The following is a 27,925-nucleotide window of genomic DNA, read 5'->3' on the forward strand; positions in this document are numbered from 1 at the left end:
CTTCCAGAAATCATTATCTATTTAGTTTCCTATTTAAAAATTAAATTAAATATTTTTGCTTCATTTGCAACAAAGCTGAATCATTTTGATATAAAAAAATCTCAGGACACAAGAGCCTTGCAAGAGCTATGAATTCAACATGGCCCAGAAACTTTTTTTTGAGTTTAGGATTTGCTTTATTTACTATAATCAATAACTTTTATTTACTATATATTTTTATTCAGTATAAAAATTTTGGCCCTAAAGCAACCAGTTTATATTATGATTCCAGTGAAAAACTCTGGTGGCTGAAGAACTGTGTAATCTCATAAGATCTCTTTAAAGACAAGAAACAATACCATCGGCTCCTCCCTAATAGGCACAAACTACTCTTTTCATACCATAAAACTAGAGATTATAGAGACATTCAGCAATGCAACCAAATGCAATCAATTTTGTTTTTATAAAACAGCATGAAATACAAGGCTTTTTACATACTCAAAAATATTCAGATATGAAATGAGGCAAAAGCCTTTTTATGTTAAACCAATAGCCTAATGTCAGCAATAGCTCTGCTATTTAGCAGCTCATAGAAGCTGCAATGACATAAGAGGAAAAAATCTTTCTGAATAAATCCAGTCCTCATAGACTTTACCTCCTCAGCCAAACTGTACCCTGTTAAACTTCCTCTATTGAAACATTTCAAGTCTATGGGAAACTATAAATAGCACCATTAAATAAATTTTTTATTTACACTTCTCTCTATATATAAATAAATGCCTAAGCACTGCTCACTGGACCACTGAATACTCTTACATGTTCCAAAAAAAAAACTCCTCTCCAGAGAAAAACAGCATCGAAAGAAACGTTTCAGAAATTTATGGCCACATGACATGAGATGATATGAAGAAAACGATTTTTTAGCTTAAATTGTAGCAAGTCTTATCAGGTAATAAAATACAGAACCATTTAAGTGAACTGTCAGTGGAGGAGAACTTTAGACAAATGCTACCCAAGGGACATTAGGTTTTGTTGCTGTTTCTGCGACGTTAACACATCGATTACAACTTTTTTCACTAATGAGCAGTAATTACCACTAATGAGCAAGTGAAGCTATTTGGGAGATGCAGATAATCAGTTTACTTGGTTACCATGCAATGCAATGCAATGCATGGTAAACTACATGGATTGTATTGAATAGCTTTTCTTTCTGTTAATTGAAAAAAAAATGAGCCCCCAATACCAACCTATGTATTAATTGAAGAGACAGATTAAAAATTGAGTTCATGTATTTTACTGAAAATTGTACTTCACATATATTTAGAGATACTTGTTATCTCATATCCTAATTATTTTTAACTTAACAGTTATTGCACTCCATTCTGACAAGATGTGCATCTCCTTCCTGTTTTTTTAATGCAAATGATCGTTCAAAATTGGATATTAATTTGTATGACCTTTTCAATATTTTTTGAAGAGCAGGTTGATTAACTAAAATTGTCTCTAAATATTTTGTTTTCCCTGTGAATATCTACTGCTTGCCTGCACAAACAATTTTCTAGAACTGCAAGTATTTCAAGTAAATTTTAATTTGTTTTCATTTAAGTTCCTATGAGGTGTACGTTTCATATAGTATGTGACGGAACATGGTAAACACACCGTTTCCAAAAAACAAAGCACAGAGATCCTGCAGGATCCCTTTTAGGAAGCTGAGAAGCAACCGAGCGAACCACGGAAAATCCATTCTTTGAAGAGAAATCCACATTCCCAGCCATAGGGTTTTGCGATACTGAAAAGGAAGCAGTGCCCATATAAACCCCTGTGGCCAACAAAGAAACGAGTTATAAAGAATCCATCCTGCTACATACCAGCTTCTCTCCTATCTACTGTCGTCTTTGGCACAGAAGTAAAATTCACAGTCTGTCTCAATGTCTCCTCCTGTAATAGGTTTCCATATCTGCCAAGTGCAAGACTTGGTTAACTCCCCAGGTGAACACTTTAATGGCACGCAAGAAATTCCTCTGTACGGCATCCCAGGGACAAATGCCACTAGCTCCCTTTGGCCCCAGGGCATGTGTCCTACCAGTGATTCCCATCATGCTGCTACTCCATCTGAATACAGTTAGGAGGAGCTCAGCTGGCGAGCAGAGAAACTTCAGTTCATAATTTAGGAAGCACCACTTTATACTGAGGATTTCAGTTAAGTAGTACTTAAGATATTATTCAGTTAAGTTCAGTTAAGACATCATTCTGGCAGCATGATTAGTGGCATCCAATCAACCCAGTTCAGATATTTTAAACACTGAATTTTTTCTAAGAGCTAACTATTTCTAAGAGCGGTAATAGAAGAAAGGAAGCGAGGATTTGAGATTAAAAATAGAAAACACACAAAAAAGGTAATTATGTTCTACAAAATGTTTGCTCAACTGTTGCTAATGTTAGGAGCAATTTGGACATAGTCAGTAAACAGCAATCACTGCCAGGGTTAACTCAACTGAATGGCAGATGGATAAGGGGAAATGACTCAAGCTCCATAATAAGTGAAAAACACGCACTCTCTGGTTTACGGTACATTTCAGTACTCCCTAGCTAATGGGATCTACATTAATCCTCACAATGATGTGTTTGATAAAGATCAAAACAATATTTGATGCTCTGTAGAAGGAACAGTGACAAGAGTTAAAAAGCCAGAACTAATATTTACATAAGTTATAGTCCAAGCTGGGACACTGTATTTTCAGTAAAAAATTGTAAAGCAAACAGCCTACCTCTCCTCCACAGAAAATTTAACATCTCAAACTTCAGTCAAGGCTTCAGAATTAGTACTTCTAACTATTAAAAAAAAAAAAACAAACAAACCAAAACTGGTGAAAGTATTTAGCCTAAATAGGTAAGATGAGAGATTTTGCAAGGAGCCTAATGAATGCTTCAGCTGCATTTTGGTTTAAATTAAGTGGTTAATTTATGTTGTGCTTCTTTGTTAACTGCTGCTGATGGGCAGGCACAGCAGTGTGGATGCAGAACAGCAGTAACAGATTTTGCATGACGTGATTATTCACCAGTAAATGAGTCTGGGGACAGACAAATACTGCTTTACCTTACAGCTGTATTAAAGTGCCTGGCAAAGGCATTTTTAGTAAACACTGAGATCGTAGCTCCCAGAGTGATCATCGGTAGCGTGTGGTTATGAATGGCAAGATTCAAACCAAAGGAGCTCTATTCAGCACTCTGAATAAAAAGAATAAATGATAGGAAATAAAATATGAAAGTGAACTGCAGGTACTGTTCTGGTTCCTGGTTGATCAGATGAACAGATTCCTATGTAAAAATAATAAACCTGAGAGGAAAATATCGCACCCCTGCTATTACTGGATCAGTTCTGATCTTTTAATTTGGTTTGAGGTTGAGAAAAATATACATCTCTATGTTTGCAGTGTCAAAAACACATTGTCTGAATAGCACCTAACAATTTGCACAATAAAGTCTCTGGGGCATTGAACACAGTTGTGTTGTGCTTAATGTCCTGGACTCTCAGTCTGGCTCCTACACACTACATAAAACAAATAAACAATTATAAATATCTAAAACATTTGAGGAAATGCAGCAATAAATTAGCCTCTCCTCCTCAAGCTCAGTGGATATTTGCTGGGATATACTTTGAATAGATAGGGCTTCAAGTTCAGAGAAAGCTGACTAGAAGAGAAAAGGTCCTGATAACCTTCAGAGCTCTGCTCTATCACCGAAAAAGTTTCCCACATAGGTCTCCAATGGATTAGCAGCTTCGTTGTGTGCAAGCCCTCCCCATGGCCTTTCATTATATTTCATCGTCGCTTAAGCCTTTTCCCAATAAAAAGACAATGCCACGGGTGAGATTACGAAAAACTCCGAAGTTAAGTTGATAACGGTTTAATTAAATATTGCTCATTAACAACATTTCTGGCACGACTCAGACAATAAAAGGGAAAAATGAATGCTGTAATTGCTTCTTTTGCTGCCTTTTCACAATCTTCTGAGATGCTCTTCCCATGACATTGCCTTTCAGAGCATGCTGCAGAAGATCTGGTTACATGACACAGTTGCTCAATTCAGTTTTACATTGAGCACGAAGGATTCATTTTGACTCTGGGTTTGGTATGGAGCAGGCTCTGCACCATCAGATTTTGTCTGCTGCTTTTTAATTAAAATGAGAGGGGCAGGTCCTCCAAGGGAGTAAGTGGACCATAGCTCTGTTGAAGCCAGTGTTTACCAAGCCTTCTCCCAATGTCAATAGCAAAATCTTCCTGTTAAATTCAAGCTGTACTTTGTATGGTGATGCCTTACAGAGAAGGTTCATGGCACTTCTTATAAGCAAGATTCATTCATGTAATGAAGATGCTTAATAAATGCGCACCTCTTTTCTGTGTATTTCTTTAGATGTCACTTCATTCCTTCTTGCTGCAGGCACTGCATAGTTTGTGCTCGATGCGCCATGTAGCATGCTTTCACCCTACAAGTCACCCGAGATGGATAAGCAGATACATGGTTTCCCTAGTATCTCCTCTATTATTACTTCTTCTACAGTTTCTTATATGCTCTATTCTTTTCATATGTAAAACAACTCTGATTCAATGTCAGCTTGGAAATTTTACCGTGATAAGTAGTTTGGGGTCAGTGCCTGATCATCTGCTGTTGTTGAAACAGACAAGTTAGCGACATGTTCCAAAATGTGCGTAACATCAACTATTTTCTATGGAAGACATGGAGAGGGGTGATTAAGTTACATTCCTCCTTAAAACTGGACTGCTTTTATGGCTTTGAATTATATAACACAATAATCTTGTATGTTAAAAAACTATGCAGCCTTCTAGTAGATGTTCAGCATAATTATCCATTAATAAAGCCCAATAAATAACAATTATATGCTTAGATTGTGTTAAAACTGTACAAGGGGGTATATAAGAGTTTTACCTGGGCAAACTGGAAATGTAAATAAAAGAATACATAATGTCAGGGAAATTAAATAAGCAAGAAATATGAGTTCGTTTTCAGTAACAGAAATGACTACAAAAATACACACAAGTAAGAAATACTATCACATGAAAAGCAAAGTTAATTAAATCCCAATATGAAACTTAGCAATGGTACATCTAATAAAGTAGTGTACAAAGCCATGAACTGCTCTGAATGAGACACTCCTATCTCACCTATAGAACAGCCGGAAAAAACATTCCTCGTGTTTGCAAAAGCAGAAACTTGCAGAAGTAGTTCAATGTACGATAGGTCACCATCCACACTGGAACAACCTTCATTTGTCTCCTGATCATTCACGTAAAGCCACATTTTACGAATGTCTTCCCCAGACTGACACCGATTTTCTGACTCGGAAGCAAACTGGCTGTAACACTTACTGAATTTTTTCCTCAGCAAAACTCCTGGCTTCACTTTTGCCACAAGAACCTTCATTCCCAGACTTTGCTTTTAGGGTAACAACAGGAAACAAAACCTTTTCCTCCACAAGAGAATCACAACGTTTCACAGGATCACTGCTGCCTTTTCCAGCTGAGTACGCTGCCTCCTAACCAACACTGAAGCGGTTTCTCCTGGTTTTCTGGAAGAGGCCCTGGGCTTCCCCCTTTGTTTTTAACCTTACCTTTCCTGCCTACATCAGCTTCTGTCTTAATCGATTTGGCATACAAACACAGGTCAACAGGAGGGATTACAGCATTTTACGACCCCATTCCATCGTGCTCCATGCTGAGCAAACAACCCTGGGAAGTAATCCAGCAGACGAGGGTGTTTTTCAGACACTACTTGTCTCCTCCCCTAAAAAGCAGCAATTTAGCAGTAGGTGCAGAAAGGCGCAGCAGCAAAGAGAAGGGCATCAGACATATCATACGGAGTATTTTAGACGATCGAACATTATTTCTTCACTGTATTCATAACAAATGCTCTTGAAAACACCAAGTGTAACACTAACAGTGTAAACTAAATGGAATTTGCTTATTTTATAAAGGTATCCCTGTGGTCTTGGACATGGCTTCAATTGTTTCTTTATCCCTACCTAAGACAAACTAGGCAGATACTGGGGGAGGTATGGTCATAAAGGAGCGATCAGTGCATATTCCCTACCAGGCAGTTATGGAGATGTGTTATACTGAGCCAAAAAGTATCCATCAGCAGTTTCACAAAAAGGCTGGCAACTCTACCTGCGAGCGCTGAACCTACTACGACCATTAAAATCACACGTGCACCTACCCTCGAAGGTACATGTGAACATACCCTGGCCCGCGTGGCAAGTGGGTGAGCAGCTCAGCTACTCAGCACAGCACTTGTGCCTCTTTAGGGAGGTGGAGGAATCCGAGCACAGCTGCCAAAGTCGTTCTTACACCACAGACTATGTGCGGCAAGGGCTGCAATCGTCAGGGGGATGCCAGAAAGCTGCTGAGCATATGTACACTTTGCCTCAGGTAAGGAGAGGGGGCATAAAAAGGCACCCCAAAAAGCAGATGCGTACCGTTAAGTAACTGCAAACCCTTCTACAAAGTCCTCTAAAAATCAAAGGACATCCCTGTATCAGCAGGTTGTCTTCACATCAGCCCCCTCCATCCAGAGAAGGAAGCAAATTTTAAGTTACGGTTATCACACCATGGCCAAACCTCACTGGCAGTGGAAGGATCAGACTTTCTCTAGTAATGCACTATGTATGACTGGTTCATGCTGGGAGCTGAGGTCTTCTAATTCAACAACATTAAAATAATGAACTGCATAACCTCTTACCTGCGTGGTACTTTAGATTTTTTGAGTAATAATAAACTTACTAACCAAGAAATATTAAATTTAGAGTAAGAAACCATTTTCCTTTGTAATATTTCCGAGTAGTAGATGACCTGAAATGGTTCCTTTCTGGTTTCTGTTTAGAGAACAGAAACAAGAAGCAGAGCATCCACAACACGATCATCCATACTAATAGCATTCTTAAGGGAAGGAAAATGTGCTTTCACAAATTGCTATAATTGCACCTGGACAAAATGGGATGCATCATTAGATGACGCACGATTAGATCAGTAGCTTAGATTAGAGTGACAGTATAGGGATTTTTCTGTGTGTTTGTGTATAACACAAATGAAAAAAATGTGACTTTAATTAAATGTGTGTGTAGATACTTTAGCAAAAATAGAAGTCAGAATAGGCAAATAGAAAACTAGAAAGGATTCCAGAAAATAGAAGAGGAATCTGTACACTAGATAGCTGGTTTAGATATTTCCACGGACAAAAAAATTCCTGAGTTCAGTAATTTTCCATTAACAACTTTATTTCATTTTACTTGAGTCATATTTTAGTTCATGAAACTTTTTGATTTTAGAACTGATTCCTCTGAGATTTTCTGTCAGGAATTAAGCTTTGTTTCATCTAATATAGTCACGTATTTATACATTTAGCCACTTAACAAATTTTCATAAGACACAGGTGCATTTGCAGGTTATCTCTTTCAATCCCCCACGAGCGTAAAAGGAAGCTCTCTTGACCAGTGGAACGATAAACGATGTGAATGCAAGGTTACATAAACAAATCACTATTACATTACTTCTTGGAAATTATTCTTATCCGAAGTGTAAGCGAGAAGCTATTGTGGTACCTGGGATACAAAAATATGTTTTTGATTTTTTTTTAATCACTTAGATTCATTTCAGAGACAATTCAGTCAACTTGTAAATCAGAGCACATGTTATCTGAAATGACTTTTGTTTCCTAACTATACAAACAGTTTCAAATCTGTTTGCAACCATGAATTTTATCATACTGCATAACAGAAATCTCACATTTATATCCAGGAACACAGCAGAACCCAATTCTTCAAAAAGAGATTGATCTCTTCCTAGTTGAGAAAGTAAAACTGTGGTCAAAATTCTTTATCTGTTTCTTGCCATCACTCTTTCAATGAATTCATACCCACCTGCAATTCTGTTTCTGTTCTTGTCTGTGCTACGGTACCAGCTCACCTTTTCATTAAACCTACTGGAAACACTGGCTGCCAGCTGGCAGTCCTCTGCTGCGCAGAGGATTACTCCGGCCTTCCACATGCTGCTCTGTGCTATTCCCACCTCATGGCACAGGTCAGAGATGACGGAAGAGAGAGTTTACCATCAAATATCTCTACCAAACTGCAGGACAAACTTTGGAAAAAAACCCCCAAAACTAACATACAATTACAGTCATTAAAAGCATAAAAGGTTACCTTTGGTTTCCAGAATGGAAAGATCTTCACTGATTAATTTTTTTGGGTGGCTAACTAAAAAAGCTTATACAGTTGCATTCAGACTAGTTAGTGAATAGAAGACCTTAATGCATGATCACTTGCTGAAGAAAATGAAAAATAATGTTAATGAAAATGACTATATCCTTTTACATTCAAGTTAAATGACAGGAAAAAAACATCAATGTATATAACACAGAAAGGGACAAAAAAGAGGAAACCCCATATTATTCTCTGCCTTTTAACTGCCTATCATGGTTAAAAGGAAAATAATTTTTTTTTAAACTACCAAAATATTTGATAGCATTCTTTTAAATCTAAATTTCCAATCTGCAAAACTGTCTCCTTTTAAGCAGCTGGAACAGTTTTCTCAGGTTTCTTATCCTTCATTTACAAAAAAATATTCTTTTCTCCAGAGCATAGTTACTTCCATAACGCACTGTTACTAAAATAATCTCAAAACAATCATCAGTTTGATACTAGTTCAAACTGTAAGTGCTCAAGACTATCTAGACCATTTTGCTAAGAAAGATACTCAAGAAACTCAGCTGCACCAGTTGATAATCATATGGAAGCTACTTTGGAAGAGTTTATAGCAATGTTTATACAGTCTGTGGCAAACAAAAAAGAAATCAAAATGACCACATGACCATTCAACAGTGTTTAACCTTGAAGACATGGAAATCAAACATCTCTAAAATGATTTGTAGAACTTCAGGAAAACAAACCAAAACAAATTAGCAGCCTCACGGCAGGGTTAATACGTACTTATATTTGCATCGTCAGGAGGACAGCGAGAATAGCACAAATGTCTCTAATTAAAACAAAAGGCTTTACAGAAAAGCACTATACTTACAGAATGAATTCAGTTACGTTTTGTATGGTCTTGCTACATAATGTATTTCTTGTAATTAAAAAAAAAAAAAAAAAGGAGAAAGAACAAATAGCTAAAATGACCAGCAAAACAAACTTGTCACAAAAGGATGCTCAAAAGCCCTCATCTTACTCAGAGAATCTATCAGTGTAAATGACATCAAATGCAAATGTCATACATTAAGGTAAGAAAAGTACTGAAAAATTAATTATGGTAGAAGAAATGTCTGATTATCCTCCTTTCATACCTCAGCTCTAACACTGAAGATCTAGATTACTTACTGCATTGTGAAACTTCAGCATATTTTACTTTATAAATTTTATTTTGGTTTAATTTAGACACTACTTCTTGAGAAGCAATTTTTCTTCCACATTTACTTCTTTGAGTAAATACACTATTAATGAAAAAACTAATTCAATCAGGTCAGCTTTTTGTACTATTGTACTTTTATCTGCATAAATTAATACATTATTAATAGATACTAGAGCACATTATGAACTTATATTTAGGGTAGCTAACCCACAGTGCTAGGGTGCTGCAGATGGTAAAAAACCCAAACTATTGATCCGTTAGACTGTACAATGAACTAAAAAAGATTATCAATCACTTCTGTAAAACAGCATTTCTGATTTATATACCACTTTGAAATTACTGTAGAAATGTGTCCCAAAGTATAAAGATATCCTCCTGCTATAGTGTGGTTTTGGTAATGGATTGGAGCTAGTATTTCTGATGACTCCTGAAAGTTGCATTAGCCTTTCCTTTCATCAGTGGAATGCCAAGTTACCCACCTTCTCTGTGACAAAAGCCGGAGATTACACCACCATCCTGAACGCAAACAAGAGAGCAAATGATACGAAGGGGGAAGTGTGATATGAAGGCATTACTGGGGTCGTTAAGTAATATCAATGCAGAATGGCAGAGTGATGACTGATAAGGTGATCTTAGGGTATTTTAGAAGTCAAGATTTGCATCTGCCATATTGCAGTACATTTCAGTTACTATCATTTGATCTCACAATCTATTTCACTTGTGCTAGTAGTATCTCAAGCATATAGCCAATATGCATTCTTATCTCAGGTTAAAACCAAGTATGTTCACTTTCATGAACATTTGCATATTTTCATGAGCATATCTGTGCAACATAACCCAGAATCTTGCAACACTCTCATACTGGGAGTCAGATCAGCAGCCTAAAGGAGTCAGGTTATATTCTGTCATCTTACCCAACTTGACACACTTTGTTACCTCTCGTGTTTGTTTCTTAGGCTAGTGCGGAGCGCACATCCACGCCCCTTGTTTTATTTGAGAAGCAACTAGCACTTCTGGGTGCTACCACAAGTACGTAATGAAATAATAGTAATTAATAATCAAACTGCCTTTTTTCAAGACATCTTACTTTATGAAAAGTGTTCTAAAAAGAAGTTTGGCCAATATATAAAATGATGTAGGAAAGGAAAAGTTATCCCAAAAGGGAGATCATTAGTCTTTTCTTCCTTTGCTGATAGCATCATCATAGAAACACCAGAAAAGAAAGAATACTCTATTAGCTTCACTTGGATTTATTGAGTTGCTTGTTCGCTGCCACCATTCACCACAAAAATGGAATAGGTACACCTCAGTCTAGAAGAACGATGTCATAAAACATTTTAATAATACTACAGTCTTATTTGCTATGTAGATGCTCATAAAAACACAAAGATAAGATATGAAAGTAGAAATACTATCTAAAAAGACATTTTAATTATTTAAAAATTATTAAAATTCACTTAAAGTTCATAGATTTGGAATATACAATACAATTAAAGCAATTTAAATATAGACAATGTTACAAAGGAAACAGCATAAGAGTAATAAAAAAAGAACCTATCATAGATTTTCAACACTGAGGCATGAGTCAATCCTGACTGTCAATCCACCTTTCATAATTATGCCCCTAATTCAGGCTATTGCAAAAGTATACGTTCATGAATAAAAGCACTTACGGAATAGAGTGTGTGTTTGCTTAAAGCTAGGCCTGTGCTTTAAACACTTTTTTCAAGCTTATTTTGATAGCATTCTCTAACTTTTATAACTCTTTTACTAAGGCTTTTTGAAGACGAGACTGCATTGTTGAAGCTCTTTCAAACAAACAGTTTCTAATCCTGTTGTGCTAGACACAAAAGATCTTAAAGAATTATGGATGAACTGATGGTGAATCCTACTATTCTTGGTACTCCTATGACTGAATTCTGTTAAATGGTCTTATATGAGGAATCACAGCAGATTACATACTGTATTACCGTAAACTGACTGTCAAGATTGTTAAACTGCTTTTCTTGTCTTTGTGGCCGTTAGAAATCTCAACAGTATCATTATTTTGGGTTTGTCTTCCCACTTCCAGTTAATTCTTTATATTTTTGCCTAAATACCAAATTTAACATGAAATCAGTTACTAGGTGAGAAATTCTCTACATCACAAACCTATACAAGACGAGCAAAGGTGTCTAAAGTAGAATAACTTCCCAGCTTTTCAGTTATGATGATCTAACCTAAAACAACGTCCTGCAGCTCATTAATTTTAGAACCTGCTTTTGCATAAAGCTGATAAAATATTATACTGTAGGTCTGGATAATTACAAAGCTGCAGGGGGAGCTTTACTTTGGGATTATATCATGTACTTTTTCTAGCAGTAAAATGACAGATATAAATGAGGACTAGTACAGTTTTGACAGGGCAAGAAAAGAAGGACTATAAAAACTAAGACTAAATACATTTTTACCTACCAAAAGTACAACATTCTAAATAAGCAGAGAATTGAGTATCAATGAGCAATTGTTTGTCTGAAATATAAAGTATCAAGTAGGAGAAAATCTATAATTCCAGAATATTTCTACACAAATAATAAATTTAAATGAGACATTTTTAACTAGATACAAGGAAAAACTTTTACCATTAGGACAGTCAAGCATTGGAACAGGTTGCCTAGAGAAATCGTGCAGTCCCCGGTTTTTAAAGACTAAGCTGGATAAAGCCCTGAGCAGCCCAGTGGCACCTGAGCTGACCCTGCTCTGAGCATCAGGTTGGACTAGAGACCTTCTGAGTTCTCTTCCACCCTCAATTATCCAGTGGTTCTGTGGCTTCCATTCTACAAATACTTTTTAAGTAAACAAGAAACTCACAGGCACACCAACTAATGCTCTAGAGGACAGAAGTTTCAGATGAGCAGGGAACGGCAATAAAAAAGTACATGAGGGAGAAAACCAGGTGGCATAAAGCAAAAGAAAACAATTTTTTTTTTTTAATTACCTCCTCTTTAAAGCTGAAAAGGCAATAAATATCAAGTAATATTCCCAGATGAAAGATTAAGAATTAGAGAAAAAAGATTTGTATGCTAATAAATAATATATAATAGCTAGCAAATAATATATTACAGATCAGAAACCACTTCAAACATATTGCACAGGGAGGCTAGTGCATAAAGAGAGAGATAGCAAAGAGGGAAGAAATATTCTAAATTATTTTAACAAGTATGTAGCTCCTTGCACTGCAGTGCTCCTCACAAATAACTAAAAGACAGCTGGGACCTTGGAGATGAACATGAGGTCGGCAAAAAGAACTCTGAAAAAACTGAAGGCTAGCATTTATTATTGAATTACAAAAGAGGTTTTAAGCTCTAGCACAGAAGAAATAAAATAAGAAGTTCTGAATAATAGATGCAGGTGTTCATATATGGACTTATGAATAATTCAGAAAATTTAACATTACAGACTTTTGGTAAGAAAAAAAAAGGTAACATCAACAGCAGAAATAGTAGACATACCAAAATAATCATGGAATAAGAGATGGCTGCAAACAGAGGTGTGCCAAACAATGAAAAATAACAGGAAAAACACCTAAAAGAAGTAAATAGCTAAAAAGCTATTCTCTCAAGAACAGTGACACAAGAGTAATGACAGTGAGGGACAGACTCCTTTGAACAGCAGAAGACCTTGCAAGCAGGTCTATCAGCACAGCTGTGCTACCAACACAAGCATCAACATTTTTTAGAACACCAAGAGCAAAAGAATGAAGGGCAAGATGAAGATATCAAAGAGATTGAGCAAGCAATAAAGATGACAAAAGGTTAAATGAAATGATTGATGGTACACACCTTGATACCATAAGGAATAAGGAGTATAGAATGGGAGAAAATGGTAATGTTACATCCTGGGATGTATTTACGAGAAGGTAATTCCAAGACAAGTGAATCATATACTGGTATTTTAATTAATTTTTATTAGCATACTTTATTGAGAGAAGAAACTCTACAAATTTAAATTGAAGCTTTAAATTTTTAAAAGAATTGGGGAAACTGAGCAGATGGGGGGTGGGGGCCAGGGAAAGGGCTTCTTAAAAAGTGAACTCTTTCCCCACCATATTCTTCACAGTACCAAAAAGTGGAACAGACTATGTCCCCATTTTTGCTGCATAGGTGAGAAGGTAAACTAGCACTACCAGAATCCAGGAACGCAGGCTAGACATGCAGCAAGGTATTTGGAGCACATTTAAATCCTAAATTCACAAGGCAGTTTGTCACCATAAGAGTTACAGCTGCAAACTTAAAGGTGATTCTGAATTTTCTTTGAATAAGGAATGTTAGATCCTCACTGCACATGAATGAGCAGACTGAACGGAATGATTACTGAACTGATTCATGGCCTACAGATGCTAAATCCAATCTATAAAGGTATTGAGGCGATGAAATGATAAAAATAGCTGATACATGAATACTACCAAGTCCTAAGAGATATAGAAAAAATTACAAATCACTTGAAAAAGCAAGTCAATGGTATTACATTACTCACCCCTTGAGCAGAACAACATCTATCATAAAAGTTGAATAAAGCAGCTACGATGACAAGGCATGCATTTTAATTGTCTTTCAGATGTCCTCTATCCACAGCAATTGCATCACAGTCAATTTAGAAACTTTGACCCAATACTGAGAAGTAAGATATTGCCCTTCCAGTGCAGTTCTCGCAAATCACTAGTTGTATTCGTCAAACCATTCGTAAGTAATAGAATTTCCATATTTTTTTGAGGTTTTCATAAGACAATCTAGTCTTACTGGAACACAATCTTGAAAAGAACATGTAGCTTAAAATAAGTAGTCTTGGGAAAAATACATGAATAGCTATTTAACTTCAAAGAAACAGCATAACTTAAGACAAGTACATCCAGCTTTTGTCTCCAGTTCACCCTTAAGTCACTTCTTGAAATAAATTAATTTAATTTAAAATGGCTTGATTTGTTTCTATAGGATTTTTATAGGACTCACTCACCTTTTCCCACTAATGGTCAGCCATCTTATTTCAAGACAAGATTCACTACTAATTGAAAGAATGAGATACTCTGGTACTACCTTACCTTTGAAAGGGACTCTCCATCAGGCAAAAAAACCTTTAAAAGCACACTAGAGAGATTTACAAGAAAAAAAATGAAATAAAATGTTTACTTGTTTTGGTGATTTTTTCTTCATCATTCATTAAATGAACAGTTAACTGAGGACACTTTCTTGTTTTTCTCTTAAGCACATTGCCCAGAGTACAGAAGCATAAAGAAACTTCATGCAGCAAAATTAGCAGGAGTCACAGTGCTAGTCTCACTAAGGCAGGTTATTAATTTGAATTTAAGAAAGTCTTATTTTTTTATGGTACACATTCTAACAATGCACTACATGCAACTATTTATAGCTCAACAATTTTAAAGGTCTACCCTCTAAGTCCATGGTAATGTACAAAATTTCCAGCACAGCTGGCTTTATATTCACTACATAGACTCTACCTTACAGACTCAAAGAAAAATGTGATACAAAAGACATCTAAACTTTTCTCATCAGAAGCAAATCATCCTCTGACGAACCAGCAGATCCTGAAAACAAATTTAAAGTAGTTGAATAAGAGTAATGAGCACAGTGTAGAATAAATACAGAAAACGAAGTAGCTGGTATTTTTTCATTAATATCCCATGCAAGTATATATTATAGTGATAAATACATATTTTTGCTTTTCTAAAGCTGATTAACTGTATTAACACTGCTGTGTTCATTTTCTGAGCATTCATATTTTATGAGCTGGGCAAGTTAGTGTATATTGCAACTCCCATTTTTCAAATGCTGTATTACTTCTGAATACAGGAGGGGACATTACAATTATTAAACGAGTAAAACGTCAGTGTGTGCGTGTCACACTCTCCATTAAAGCTAAACAGAGTAGTTGTGATACTTACAACTGATTCATAGATGTTCCTGTAAACAGCAACACACACTTAAATAGAGTAAGTTACATCGATCAGCAAATGTATGAAAGTAATGGAAAAGTCTGCAGGGGTACAGAAAAAAAAAAAGAATGAGGTGTATACAAAAGAGAAAAGGTAGGGAGAAGACGAATGAAAGTTCATGAGAGGAAAGGAAGATACTTCTAGATTTGCACAATTACACAAAATTACTTATACATGCTAGGTTTTGTAACTATTGTTGAGGAATTTATCTGTTTTTCAGTTTTAGTTGATTTGGAGCCAAGCTGAAAAAGGACAAGTTCACTTCATATGTGAATCCAGTCTTACACTTGATGTTGATTTCAAGTTCTGCAGATTATATTAGAAATAATAGAAATTATATTGAAATATCCATTGACGTCCATATATTTTAGTCAGAAATCATGAGCAAGACAGAAGTAACTCTTATTAAGTTCAACACTGCAATTCTCAAAATTTCCAGTCAACTAACACTCTGAAAACACCTGAAGTCCTTGTAGGCATCAATTTTAAACATTCTTGGCTTGCACAGAGATGCTTCAGTCTTTACAGCACTGAAGAAATTGCTGCTTATCCCATGCCATGGTGGACTGGCTAGGAGGCTGCAGGTGCAGCTGGCCACTGCACAGAATGGAAGTAAGGCTCAGGCAGGGCAGCGTTCCGCACTGCGGTATGGAAGTTCTTCAGCCAATTTAACTCCATGATCCTTTCATGACTTAAAAGCTTGTACTTTTGGAGACTAAGGTCATTATTTCAATGACAGAAGGGAACAATTTACAGTCCTAGCCATTAACAGCAAAGTGTGGGGAAACTACTAATAGAAGTATTAACGCTCTTAATTGCAAATAAACTTCTTTTCTCTCACTTACATCTCCTCTACAACTTGCTTGGTCTAATTCATTTTGTCTAGCTCTTCTCTATCTGTTATTTTGAGTGGAATTTTTTTTTTCTTTCACTGTCAAATAGTGAAGACACTAAATTGTTTCAGTTAATTCTGCTGAGAACTTCAGTACTGTCACATTTTATGCTGCTCTATTACCACGTTATTATTTTGTATTTCCATTTTAATTTTCCTTTCTATTTGAATGTGAAATGCAAAATTACCAGAAGACCTGGAAGAATAACCATAGAGTAATACTACATTACAATAGTTTACTTGCTAATGTAGGCATGGAGTAGTACATAATTAGCTTATCACAAAAATAAAAAAGGATCATATTAATTCATATGAGAATTACTGGATAACTGATACAATAAATACAACCACAGTGACTAAACTACAAGGACATGATCCAAATGGTATTTGAAAATTCTGAATCAGTACTCAATGAAAATACTTCATGGCGATTAATTTTACCGTTCAAAGATGAAAAGTCGGCACTGCTAAACAAAAAAGCTCATCTGTCATCTGCATGCAACAGTTTACAACTCTGATTATTTAAACTGTCGTCAAGAATTGAGCATACAAGAACAATATGTGCACACTAATACACACTACTTTTTTTTTTTGCCCCCTTCTTTTCTGCTGCTCAGGCTTGTTTCCCAGATAACTGTCAGGCTGTCTAGTCAGAAACAAATATTGATAGATACCCTGGTAACTGGACAAACAGTGATTTTCAGCACAGACAGGTTAGTTTTGAAATGGGGATAAACTGATGCTGATGGGGATAGGAAATGGGATCATGAGACAATTTTCAATTATCATAAAAATAACTTTATTAAAAACAATCAGCCAGAGTAGGAATAATATCTCTGCACTTCTCCATGTACCAATATCCTACAGCTCCTGCAAAAGAAAAGAAAAGGAAGTACATGAAAAAATAATTTAGTGCTCTACATAGTGCATTGTCAATTTTTCCACCCTGCTTACCCTTCTCCTCTGCTTCCAGCAATTACGGGCAGGACACTGTCTCTACTCATTCTAGGCATAGAGGACACAGAAAGATTTAGTTCACTGTCAGAAATACCAATTTTTCTATACAACCGTAATATAAATTACAAGCGCACCACTGTCATGGAACATTTATTGTGATACTTACCTTCTGCTTTCCAAATCCTTGCATCATTTACTGGATGAGACTTGACATCTACATAACACCTCCAAGTAGGAAAAGGACAAAGTAACACTGATTCACCGTGGCTGCGTAAACATGGCACAGCTCGGGCATTTGGAGCCTCTTCTCCTGGAGCAAGAAAACTTCAGTACACAGTAAACAACCCTCTACTAATAAAGAAAACCACCCTAGTAGCCTAATAACGGATTCCAAGTTCTCATGGGCATGTCCAGATTGTACTTACTATTTTGAAGCTCCCTCCCAGGTCCTCACTCAACTGGAATTCTCACTGGCAAGTCTTCTGGCAACTGCCTCTACCATCACCTTTGACATGCAGATCCTGCCTTCGTCCTGCTAGGCTTGTTTCAGCAGCGTACAATATATACAAGTCACTCTCTACATATTTTTGCATCTGGTTAAACTGTAACTGAGCCCAAACAAGGCCAAGAGTAAAATCTCAACATTGCAAGTCATCTAATTGCATTAGCATAACCTTGTGGTGTCAGTTTTAACAATTCCTCAAGTTCAGCAAAGCATTACCTAAATACCACATCCAAAATGCATGTTATGAGACTGACTGGGTATAAGGTCACATTTAAATACACAGCTGTCTGTTCAGTGTTGGTGCCATCCAATTACCTGTATGTCATGTCATTATAAAAGGTGTTTACCTCTGAGATACACCACCCATGCAGGAACCTAGGGCACATACCTAATCCCAAACCAGAATGTACTCATAATTTGCATACGTAGAGACACAATACAGTAAAAGCCCTCTGTATGCAGTTGTGTCCTTGGTTGAAATCCAGCCTCGAAGCATACATCCTTTCTCCCCAAGGTGACAGTACAGCACAATTGTTCTTGAAACCAGCAACCATGCAGAAGAGGTTTGTACCCAGCACTAGGAGGTACATGGAAACTTACCTGGAGGCTCGTACACAATATCCATTTTTAAGGCTTCACAAATTCTCTTTTCTAATCCACAGATAACGTTTTGACCTTACTAGTACCCCCCGATCAGCACATCATGATACACAGTAGACGTTCACATGGGAAGTGACAGGCTAATGTTTATACGTAGCATTACCGCCGACATACACCCACTTTTACAGACTGATACCCTGCTTAATGCAACTAGTCCCTCCTCCCAACCCAGTCCCCAGCAAAACAGAAAAAACCGGACCAATTCTGGACTTCTAAACTTGTCAACATACTGTGTTATCAATTTTTTTTTAGTTTCCATAAGTTTCATCACAAATGATTAGCAGCTTCAGTTAGAGAAAGCAGAATAAACCAAACACAGAGGAAGGTCACCAGAGTAAGTTCCATATATTAACATTATTTTGTCCATTTTATCCCACAGTTCACAGCATTACTATTTTGATAAAACACTACAGGCTGTTAACAGCACACATAAGTTAACCACATGGTAAATCTTAGTCTTGTCTTTTAAAAAGAATGCAAGCTAATCTAACCCAAATCATTGCCAATACAGAAAATGCAGATTAATTGGAAAAATGACATACTGAGAAAAGTACAGATGGTAGCACCAAACCAAAATGGTAGCTAGGTCACAAAACATCTAAGGATAAATCTCTCCCTCCCACTAAGCCAAAACCAAATCATATCCCCCAAACTGAACCAAAATGTTGTAAGGCAGCCTGCAACACATTCATGTTGACTTTCATTTAAGAGGTACGTTTTCCTAAACATGTACAACCACTGGCAGAACTTCCTCCAGCCCCTGAGGAACCTCTGCTTCATCCATTGTTCTTACAGCACACAGACATCAGCTGTTTCTATAAAACTCTTTCTTCTGGTGCCCATGTCTCTTTTCTCTTGAGGTGATAAATGACTCTTCTTCCCAGCTAAAAAAATCCCATGGAAAGTGCTGAAGATCTAAAGCCATTTCATGCCTCAGGATACTATTGTTATTTTGCAGCATACTTAAAAAGGACAGGTATTTCACAAAGCAAACAGAAAGACAAGGTCCCAAGAACAAAGCTAAAACTGAATTTGAAAAGGTAAAATCAGAAGAAGTTAATGAAAAGTTGGGGCAGGATGAAGAACAAAGGGATTTAAGGAGCCATGACAACAATGGTCGTAAACATTACAAGTATCAATGTCTACCAGGATAGCCCCTCTTAGTTTTTCAGGAATTTACTAAAGGAGTACAGATGAAATATTTTAAATGCTTACGATTAACAATATAATTATTAGACAGAGATGCATTGATAGTACTGGGGGATGACTGTGATCAGAATCTCTAATAATAGATTTTGTGTAAACAGGAGCATAAACCAGTCAGTGTGCCATATTACCAGAAAAGGATCTACCTGCTTTACACTTTAAAAAAAGAATACAGGGAAAACAGAACTTCAGTTTTTAAAGATATGTCCTTTAGAACAAGTACATTCTTTGCTCATGTAATTGAACATTCATCCTCTCTTCCAGTGAGGATAGGAGTGTTACAGGGTTTTATAACAGATAAGAGCTGCTAAATGGTAACTAAGGCTAGGAGCATCTATGCAAACACTGGTTATTTATTCTCATTGTCTGTTTGCTGCTACAAGACACTGAGCTTCAGAGGACAGCTTACCAGCTGCACATTTTGTGACCTGTGCAGGAACTAATGAACTTTGCCTTTTTATTTCTTTGCAAACAGGAAAAATACTAAATTGTTGCAGTCTTGCTTATACTGCCCATGAGCAAAACCAACAGTTGCTGTTTGGAAAAATCAAAATGCATCTCTTGCAGTGCATGACACAAGGTCATGGAGTCAATTTAGTTACCTGGATCATGTGTTCCCGGAGTCTTAGGCATACAACTGTCTTATTGCAATGAGGAGGCAGTGAGAATCAGCACAGTGAAAGTAGAGCATGCACCATCTTCTCCAATATTAACAACTGCTCAGAGTACAGAAAACTGAATACATTTCACATTGTAGTTGTTGCAAGGAGATATATAAATTTTAATAGGATCCTGTTCTTGAGTTACTTTATCGCTCTGCTCAATTAAATGTTATTTAATAATTCATCACTTACAAGGATATTATACATCATTCTTACTCCATTGACTTCAGTGAAGCTTCTTCTGAGCTTTCCAGAAAAGATAACTAGTTCTAAGGAAAAATATTTATTTCCTGTGTAAGGCCTAAGTATCAGCAAGTTAAACGTAGTGACTAAATATAGCAACTGATATCTATCTATCTAGCTATATTTTTTTTTTTTTTTTGCAATTCACGCATGGAGAGATTCAGGTTATCACATCATAATTGTTTACACTGTTGATATTGGTTTAACTGCTAAGCACCCTAAGGATAAGGACTATTTCACGTAATGACTGTAATGAATGAATCAAAACTGTAGTGACCAGCCTGTTGCACTTTACTGAGGCATTTTATTTTCAACTGTATCCATTATACATTGCTGTCACAGAACAAAAGATAAAGATTCTGGATGATGAGTTTAGGTGGTGTGGGTGAATTGCTGAAATAGTCATGTTTATTCATGTATTGTAGTAGGTTATTCCAATACTCACTCACCTTCACGTTTCATGCCTTAACACGCCTTAACTCTACTCATTCTCGGTGTAAGAAATGAGTGAAAGTGACAACTCCTTGTCTTGGGCACCGACTCTTTGCCCAGAACACTTATTTCCAAAGATCACTCTCAGGCTTTTCCATCTCCTTGTATCTGGCATTTAAAGAATGATTTCACTCTGCAGCTGGGACCACACACACGATGTCAGTCTCCACAACTCAGCTTTCTACTGCTACCTGCTGCACCAAAGTAACCTGATCAGCCAGGTTGGCTATCAGAGATATTTGGCTTCATCATCAAATTTTCCATCAGACAGAAATAAGCCATTCAGCCCTGAAGTGCGGTTAACCACTTGGGTCAAAAAATGATAACAAGCTGTAGATACTCATATCCCCATGCTATCTAATGCTAACAATACATCACTTAGTTTTCTCATCGAATAAAAGCTGCTGCTTTCAATCGCTCTTTTTTTACAAACTTGCTGCCTCACGTGAGCATTACCAACAGCCAACCTGCTTTCAACTGACAAGAAATTGTTAATACAATGAGTACATTGCCAGTTTGTAGGAACATTGTGACAGTATTTACTTACCTTAGTGTTGGAAATTTAAATAAAATTGCATGCACCATCATTGGTGAGACACTTCGGGAACCATGCAGACATGCACACCAATCCAGATGATGTGCACGGCACTCCCGCATGAGGTGTATGTTTTCTTCCCAAGCACCGTGGTGCTCTCTTATGAGGAACCAGGGCGCACAGGCAAGGAGGCAGTGATGTCTGCACCCTCTTGCAAGGAAGAAATAGTTTCTGTGTTACACACGACTGAAAGAGATTTCCCAGAGAGCTGAGGAATCTAAATGCAGAAAGCCTGACAAAAATTACTGTAACTGAGAATCTAAGGCATAGAGAGATTAAAGTACCTTGCCCAAAACCTTTCTGGAAGATCGCATCAGAGGTGCAAATTGAATCTAACTCTCACGAGTGAGTATCAAACACAAGACATATTTTTTTTTTTTCCTTTGAGGTCCTAGAAAGTGCAAAGCATTTCCTTATCACCAGAAATTTCATGAAGCTTGGCCACTCCGATCACAATACCTAAATGCACATTTTTAAGGACATAGTGTCCCTTGAACATATACTTGGTTTTCATTTAATTCAAGAGAAGCTGCACGTGCATACATCAGAACTGTACATTAATTGTTACATTTGCAACATTTTAAAACAGATATGCCACATTAATATGCCTGCATTTATCTCTGCTATCCATACAAAGAAACAGACACTGCAAACCAAAGGCAGCAACAATATTAAAGTACCAGGTATTCATGTTTGGGAATGCAGAATACTGAATATTGTATGGAACATAAACCTGACAATATCCAAAAGGGGAAAGGGGTGTGAGAAGACGAGAGGGGTTAACACAACAGTCAGCGTGGTAGATAAACTGAATGCATAACTCTTGTTCAGTAAGTCCTGCACGTAAGCGCTAAGGATCTGGTAGGAAGCGGATTTCAACAGATAATGGAAAAGCAAAGTACACAGCCTCTAACTACTGAGCTCTGGAACTGGCTGCCACAGGAGCTTGTGAGGGAAGACAGTATCAGCTGGTTCACAAAAGGATACACAAATTCATGGACAACGGATCCCTAACAGGACAGTATAAGGACTGGGAAGGTATAGGCGCACCAATGATTCTTGAAAGTCTAGCAAAAAAAAAAAAAAAAGGCTACGCTTATCTACTTCCCTTGGCGAATGTACACTAAGCTAGATGTGCAGTTAGTGTACATTTCATCTGTCCCCTGGGGCACCTCTATAGCCAGATGTTCCTATCTACATGATATTTTAGCTTTACCTACTGAGGAAGGAGTTCAGCCTTCCCTGGGAATCCAGACTTACATGGTTTTCAAGCAAAATTTCTGGAGGATGATGATGGAAATGGAATTCCTAAGGCAACTGAGCCCACAAATGCAATGAAAACATTAGAAAGAGTGTTTGCTGGATCACGTACAAACAAGGCTAAGCTCTGCAGTATCTATACATTGTTATTTTTCATAATTGGAAAATACTCTTCCCACTAATTGCAATTATTTTCTACAGTACAGAAGTAAACTCATGGGAGAGGCTCTGCATGAGTGGCCCTAACTTGATGAGTGTATTGTCATCTGATCTCTCTGTATACAGGGTGGGGATTTGTACTTTGCTATGTGTGCAATAATGATTCCGTATGTGCTTACACTTCCTAAGTAATTCTTCAAAAAGTTTGGAGGAGGATTTAAGAAGCACAAGCACTTCACTCTTGCATGTGATTCTGGAACTTGCTTTTTTCTAGCCCACAGAAAACCACCTCAAGCCTCATTTTAAACTGCTGTCATAATATTTTCAGGCTTAAGACACAAGATTTCATTATTTTCTGCACCAAGATCTGTTCCAATATTAAGTAAGACAATCAGAAAGCTACTCAGATGAGAAGACTACTTTGGGCCAAGACTTCAGGGGTTGGCTTTATTTCAAGCCTTAAAGAGATGTCTTAAAAAAAAAAAAAGAGGAAACTAAAATACTCAAAATAATTTTAAAATAATTCAATTTTGCCTCCTGGGTAACACATTCCTGCTTCCCATGGAAAGGCTCACTTTAAGAATCCTATATGTATTACTTATCCTGTTTCTTCTATGTATATACTTGTATGCCTTGAGACTGCTGCTTACAGTTCAAGTTAAGCAGTAAAACTACATATATATACACACACCCATATATATATATGTATGCAGAGCCTTTAAAGTAACCATTTCCCAGTTGTGCTTGTCCACCAATTCTCTGAAAACCCTTGTGTCAATTCTGCTGGTACTTTTAAAGTTTCATATAAAGTGAAGTGAAAAACTAAACTTCTGGAGATCACAGAATAGTTCTCTAGAGAAAACTCTTCTCTAAGGAGGAAACCGTTCTCTAGGTATGCCACACAAGTCCAAAAGCAGTAGAAAAAGAACCCTCAACCTGCTGGCTATCCTCTTGCTAATGCAGCCTGCCATGCAGTTAATACTCATCACCATATTGGTTTAAAGACAACTTATACTCAACTTGTCAACAAAATCCCCATATCACCACTTACATTCACTAGACTATCATATTTTTATGTTTAAAAGCTAAAAAAATTAAGTAATGCTCAACATAGGGGAAGGACACACTAAAAGCACTTTTTCTATGACTTCGATATGAATTTACAAGCTTTTCATTATAGTGTTTTCAGCCATATTTAATGGTTTTTGCAAGCTGTTTTTACACAAATGATGCACCAGTCCACTAACTCTGCTAAGGACAAACCTCGGCTTCCTTGAGGAAATTACCTATGTTCCCTGCAGATCACCAGCTGAGAGGTGAAGCGGTGACCTGTTAAGCCTATCAGTCCCTCAGGCTATGAATACCTTACGGGGCAGCAACTGAGTCAATAGAACATCATCTTTTCCTTTCCAAAATTCTAAGAAGCCATTATTCACTCCTGCTTTAGCTTTTTCCTAACCTGAAGTTAACTTATTTGTCTCTTTTCTTAAAAGTATTCCTCTGCCTTGTCTGTTAAAAGCTAATGAAATGGTTCTTATTAAACCTAGTCACATTTAACATTGTAATCAACACCAAATTCTGAAAAAAAAATTTAAAATTCTAATTTAAAATTTACTTTCCTTTACATGAAGATAGGCATTAACTCTTCCATAAAATCTCATATTAAATGTTATTCCTCGAATGTCATGACACGGCCATATAATCTTTATATTATGTTTCATTAAACACCAATAAAATACCAAAACATCATTATGTGGATGGCAGTGGACAAGAGAAAAATTAAATCTTAATATAATTTCAAAGGTAATCGGTAAATCTAATAGGAGCCCCATCCAAAATCCACTGATGGAGGTCATGGGAGTCCTTCCATTAACTTCCATGTGCTTTGGGATAAGGCACCAAGACAAATATTAGCAAGTGAAAGGAATAGAAATGAAAACTTACCCATGAATTCAATTCCTAAATGGTCTGCTGTACCCAAGAAAGCATGTAAAAGAAAAAAGAAAAAAGAGACCGAAATGTTAGAAATAGACTACAATGTAAATAACACCTCTACCATCACTGGTAGCATTCAGTATTTATATGGCAGAGCTGCAGAACACAATGTGGGGTCAGAGGCCCACTGTGTGGGTACTGGTCAAAAAGAACAGCAGAACCCTGCCCTTCGAAGGGCAATCCCAAGACGGGAATTTAGGGCACTGAGTTGTGACAGAAGGGAAGTGTATTTGGGGAAGGACATGAATGTCTTTACTCATATTTATATTTGACTCAAGTGCCTCAAGCCAGCTACCTACAGGAATTTCATTTTCTCTTCCTCCTGAAACTCCTTTCTCAACATGCTAACTATTTTCATCAGTTAGACAAGGTTCTTGCTTTTGTTTTCTCTGACAGAGAGCAAAACCTAAAGAGATGAATGGAAGGCTTTTCCTGAGTTTTGCAGCTCTTGCTACAGCAAAGTGCCCACATTTGCACCCAACATGATCGCACAACTGCTATCTGTTGTGTAACAGAAAATCTGACTTCAGGAAAGAGTAGCCGTGTTCCCTACTTCGCCATCTGACTGACATGATGCAACAATTTCAAGATATTTACTACTGAAAAAAAAATTTTAATGTTTTTAGAATACTGACTGAATTTACCACATGGATTTCACACATTTCAGGACCCTTTTTTCCCATGACAAATTAGGATATGATATGATATGTCTCTAACAGACAGATGTTTTAGTGCAAAGCAGATTTAAATTTATATAAAACACTTATTAATCTTAAGTTGATAGGAGTTATGTTTAAGTTGATATGTGATTAAAGAATAACAAACTCCCATCCTGCAGGGACAGGGCAACAGAAAAAATGATAACTGACTTTCAGAACTGAGTGTGTAAGGAGTAGTAGCTTCAAGTCCAAACTGAAACTGTGGAAGGCCAGACGTTCAGAATGGCTGCTAATTCTGAAAGGCTAATTCTCTTCTATGCTAGGCTTGAAATATTTCGCTTTTCAATGGGAGGTAATAATTTGCATTATAAAGAACAAAGAAGGATTTTTTTCTGAGGAAAATGCAATATTTTCCTTTAAAATATAATAAAAGCAAAATATTTTAATTGCATTTGGCTTCCTTTCAATTTATAGTCACATTTCCTTAATACAGAACAGATTAATACATGATTTTGCCAGTTTCCAAGAGCAGTGTGTGCAGAGAGGAAGGCAGTAGGGAAAGAGCAGGAGGGTTACAGGAAGGACAGAGCAAGACTGATGCGTTGGCCTGTGCTGGGAGGTGCTACTGGGAGCCGTGTGTAACACTCAGTCCCATTAACTAACGTACTGCAACTTTCAAAAGTCCACTTAAGAACTATACAGCAAAGTTAGAAGATGATTTTCCAACATAAACCAACAGTATTTTCAAACACTTTATTGTACGAATTGTCAGCTCTGGTACCTGTGATGAGAATGTGAAACCTGGGGGTTTCTGCTGAAAATAATGGGAGTGATTCACCTTTTGCAACCTTTCAATCCTTCCAGGAGAAGGCATCAAGCATCAGCTTGCTCTGTTAACTTAGTATACAAATCTATGTAATAGTTGCTAAACTCTATATTTATCTTCACGCAGCAGACACAACATGCATCTCAAAAGAAAAGAACATAGGATGATGCTATGTGGTATAAATACCTCATTAGCATGGTGTTAGGACAGGTGCAGCGACATCGAAATGAATCTTTTTTTTTGCTATTAAATACATAACTCAAAACCATACATGTATGTATTCCACATTGCAATCTTCTAATCTGTATTCTCACATTCATGTACAATGGTCACGTACAAACATCCCTGGTACATCTGACACAGGGATGTAATTTTTGTAAGAGCATGAGATCAGAGATATCAGAAGTGCATTCAACATACTACAGTCACAGAGTTTTGTAACTTGGGCTTTTTCCTCTAATTTTCTGTACCTGTGAAATCTGCAAATATTACCTGCGTGCAATTTACACCTTGCATCCTTCTGTAAACTAGATAAATATGCAGTCACCAACTGCTTACTTTAAAAAATTATAACGGAGATCAAAGCACTGTAATCTGGTCTCCAAGGAGCTAAGGATATTTACACATGAAGCAAGATCATGTAACATCAGCTTTTTAGGTCTACATAGAACAGCTGATAAAACAATACTCCTTTCCTAACTGGGCTATACACGTTCTCTACACGTTTTCCATTTGCAGCCTGTAATCTCCTCCCCGAGTTCACCAACATGGTTAAAAGCCACTTTCTCAAAAAGTGCATAAAAATACACCTTTCCTTTAAAAAAATGAAAAAAGGATTTTAGTTCATCTTAGAGTGGTTTATAGATAAGTGAGAGTCAAGGGTATCTATCTGTAGCCTTCCTGGGAAACTGGAGAGGGTGAAAACATGTCAGGTTATTTATTTTAAATATCTCATATGCCTCAAAAGCAACGTCAGCAATCAGCGCAATATATATTGCTGACAAAGCTGATTTACACAGATTATGATGAAAGGGTGTCTAATGGGATAAACCTTTACAGTAAAATATCCAAGCTGCCAGTCTACATCATTAAGCATAGTTCAACAAGCTCTGCGAGCCGCTATCTGGGAACAGAAAATAATAAAATTATAGTTCTTGTGGATTCAGCGCATGCTGGCACTGGCGCAGCCCTCTTGCCCCGCTGTCGTGCCACACGTACAATGCCAACTGCGCCCAAGCCTGGGAGTCGGCCTCTGCGCTCACCCTCCTGTTTGGGGAACGGACGCTGCACCGGAGCCAGCAGCGGCAGCACGGCGGCGGCAAAGGCAGCGCGGCTGGGAGCCAGGCTGATCTGCCGGCTGCACGGCTGGAAACGCCACAGGTGACAGCAGCACCTCGGGGACTACACATTGCAAACAAGCCTTCCAC

The 27,925-nt window shown here is 37.2% G+C and overlaps 1 protein-coding gene across 1 annotated transcript in view; it reads right to left on the bottom strand.

The window, feature by feature from the left end:
• NRG3 (neuregulin 3) overlaps positions 1–27,925 on the bottom strand; it is a 411,783-nt gene that overhangs the window by 47,922 nt on the left and 335,936 nt on the right. Inside the window, exon 4 of the mRNA XM_059821387.1 lies at positions 24,963–24,989. Coding sequence (XP_059677370.1) covers positions 24,963–24,989 — 27 coding nt within the window. The remainder of the gene's footprint in view (positions 1–24,962; positions 24,990–27,925) is intronic.

Source organism: Gavia stellata, chromosome 9, assembly GCF_030936135.1.
Source record: "Gavia stellata isolate bGavSte3 chromosome 9, bGavSte3.hap2, whole genome shotgun sequence".
NCBI lineage: Eukaryota > Metazoa > Chordata > Aves > Gaviiformes > Gaviidae > Gavia > Gavia stellata.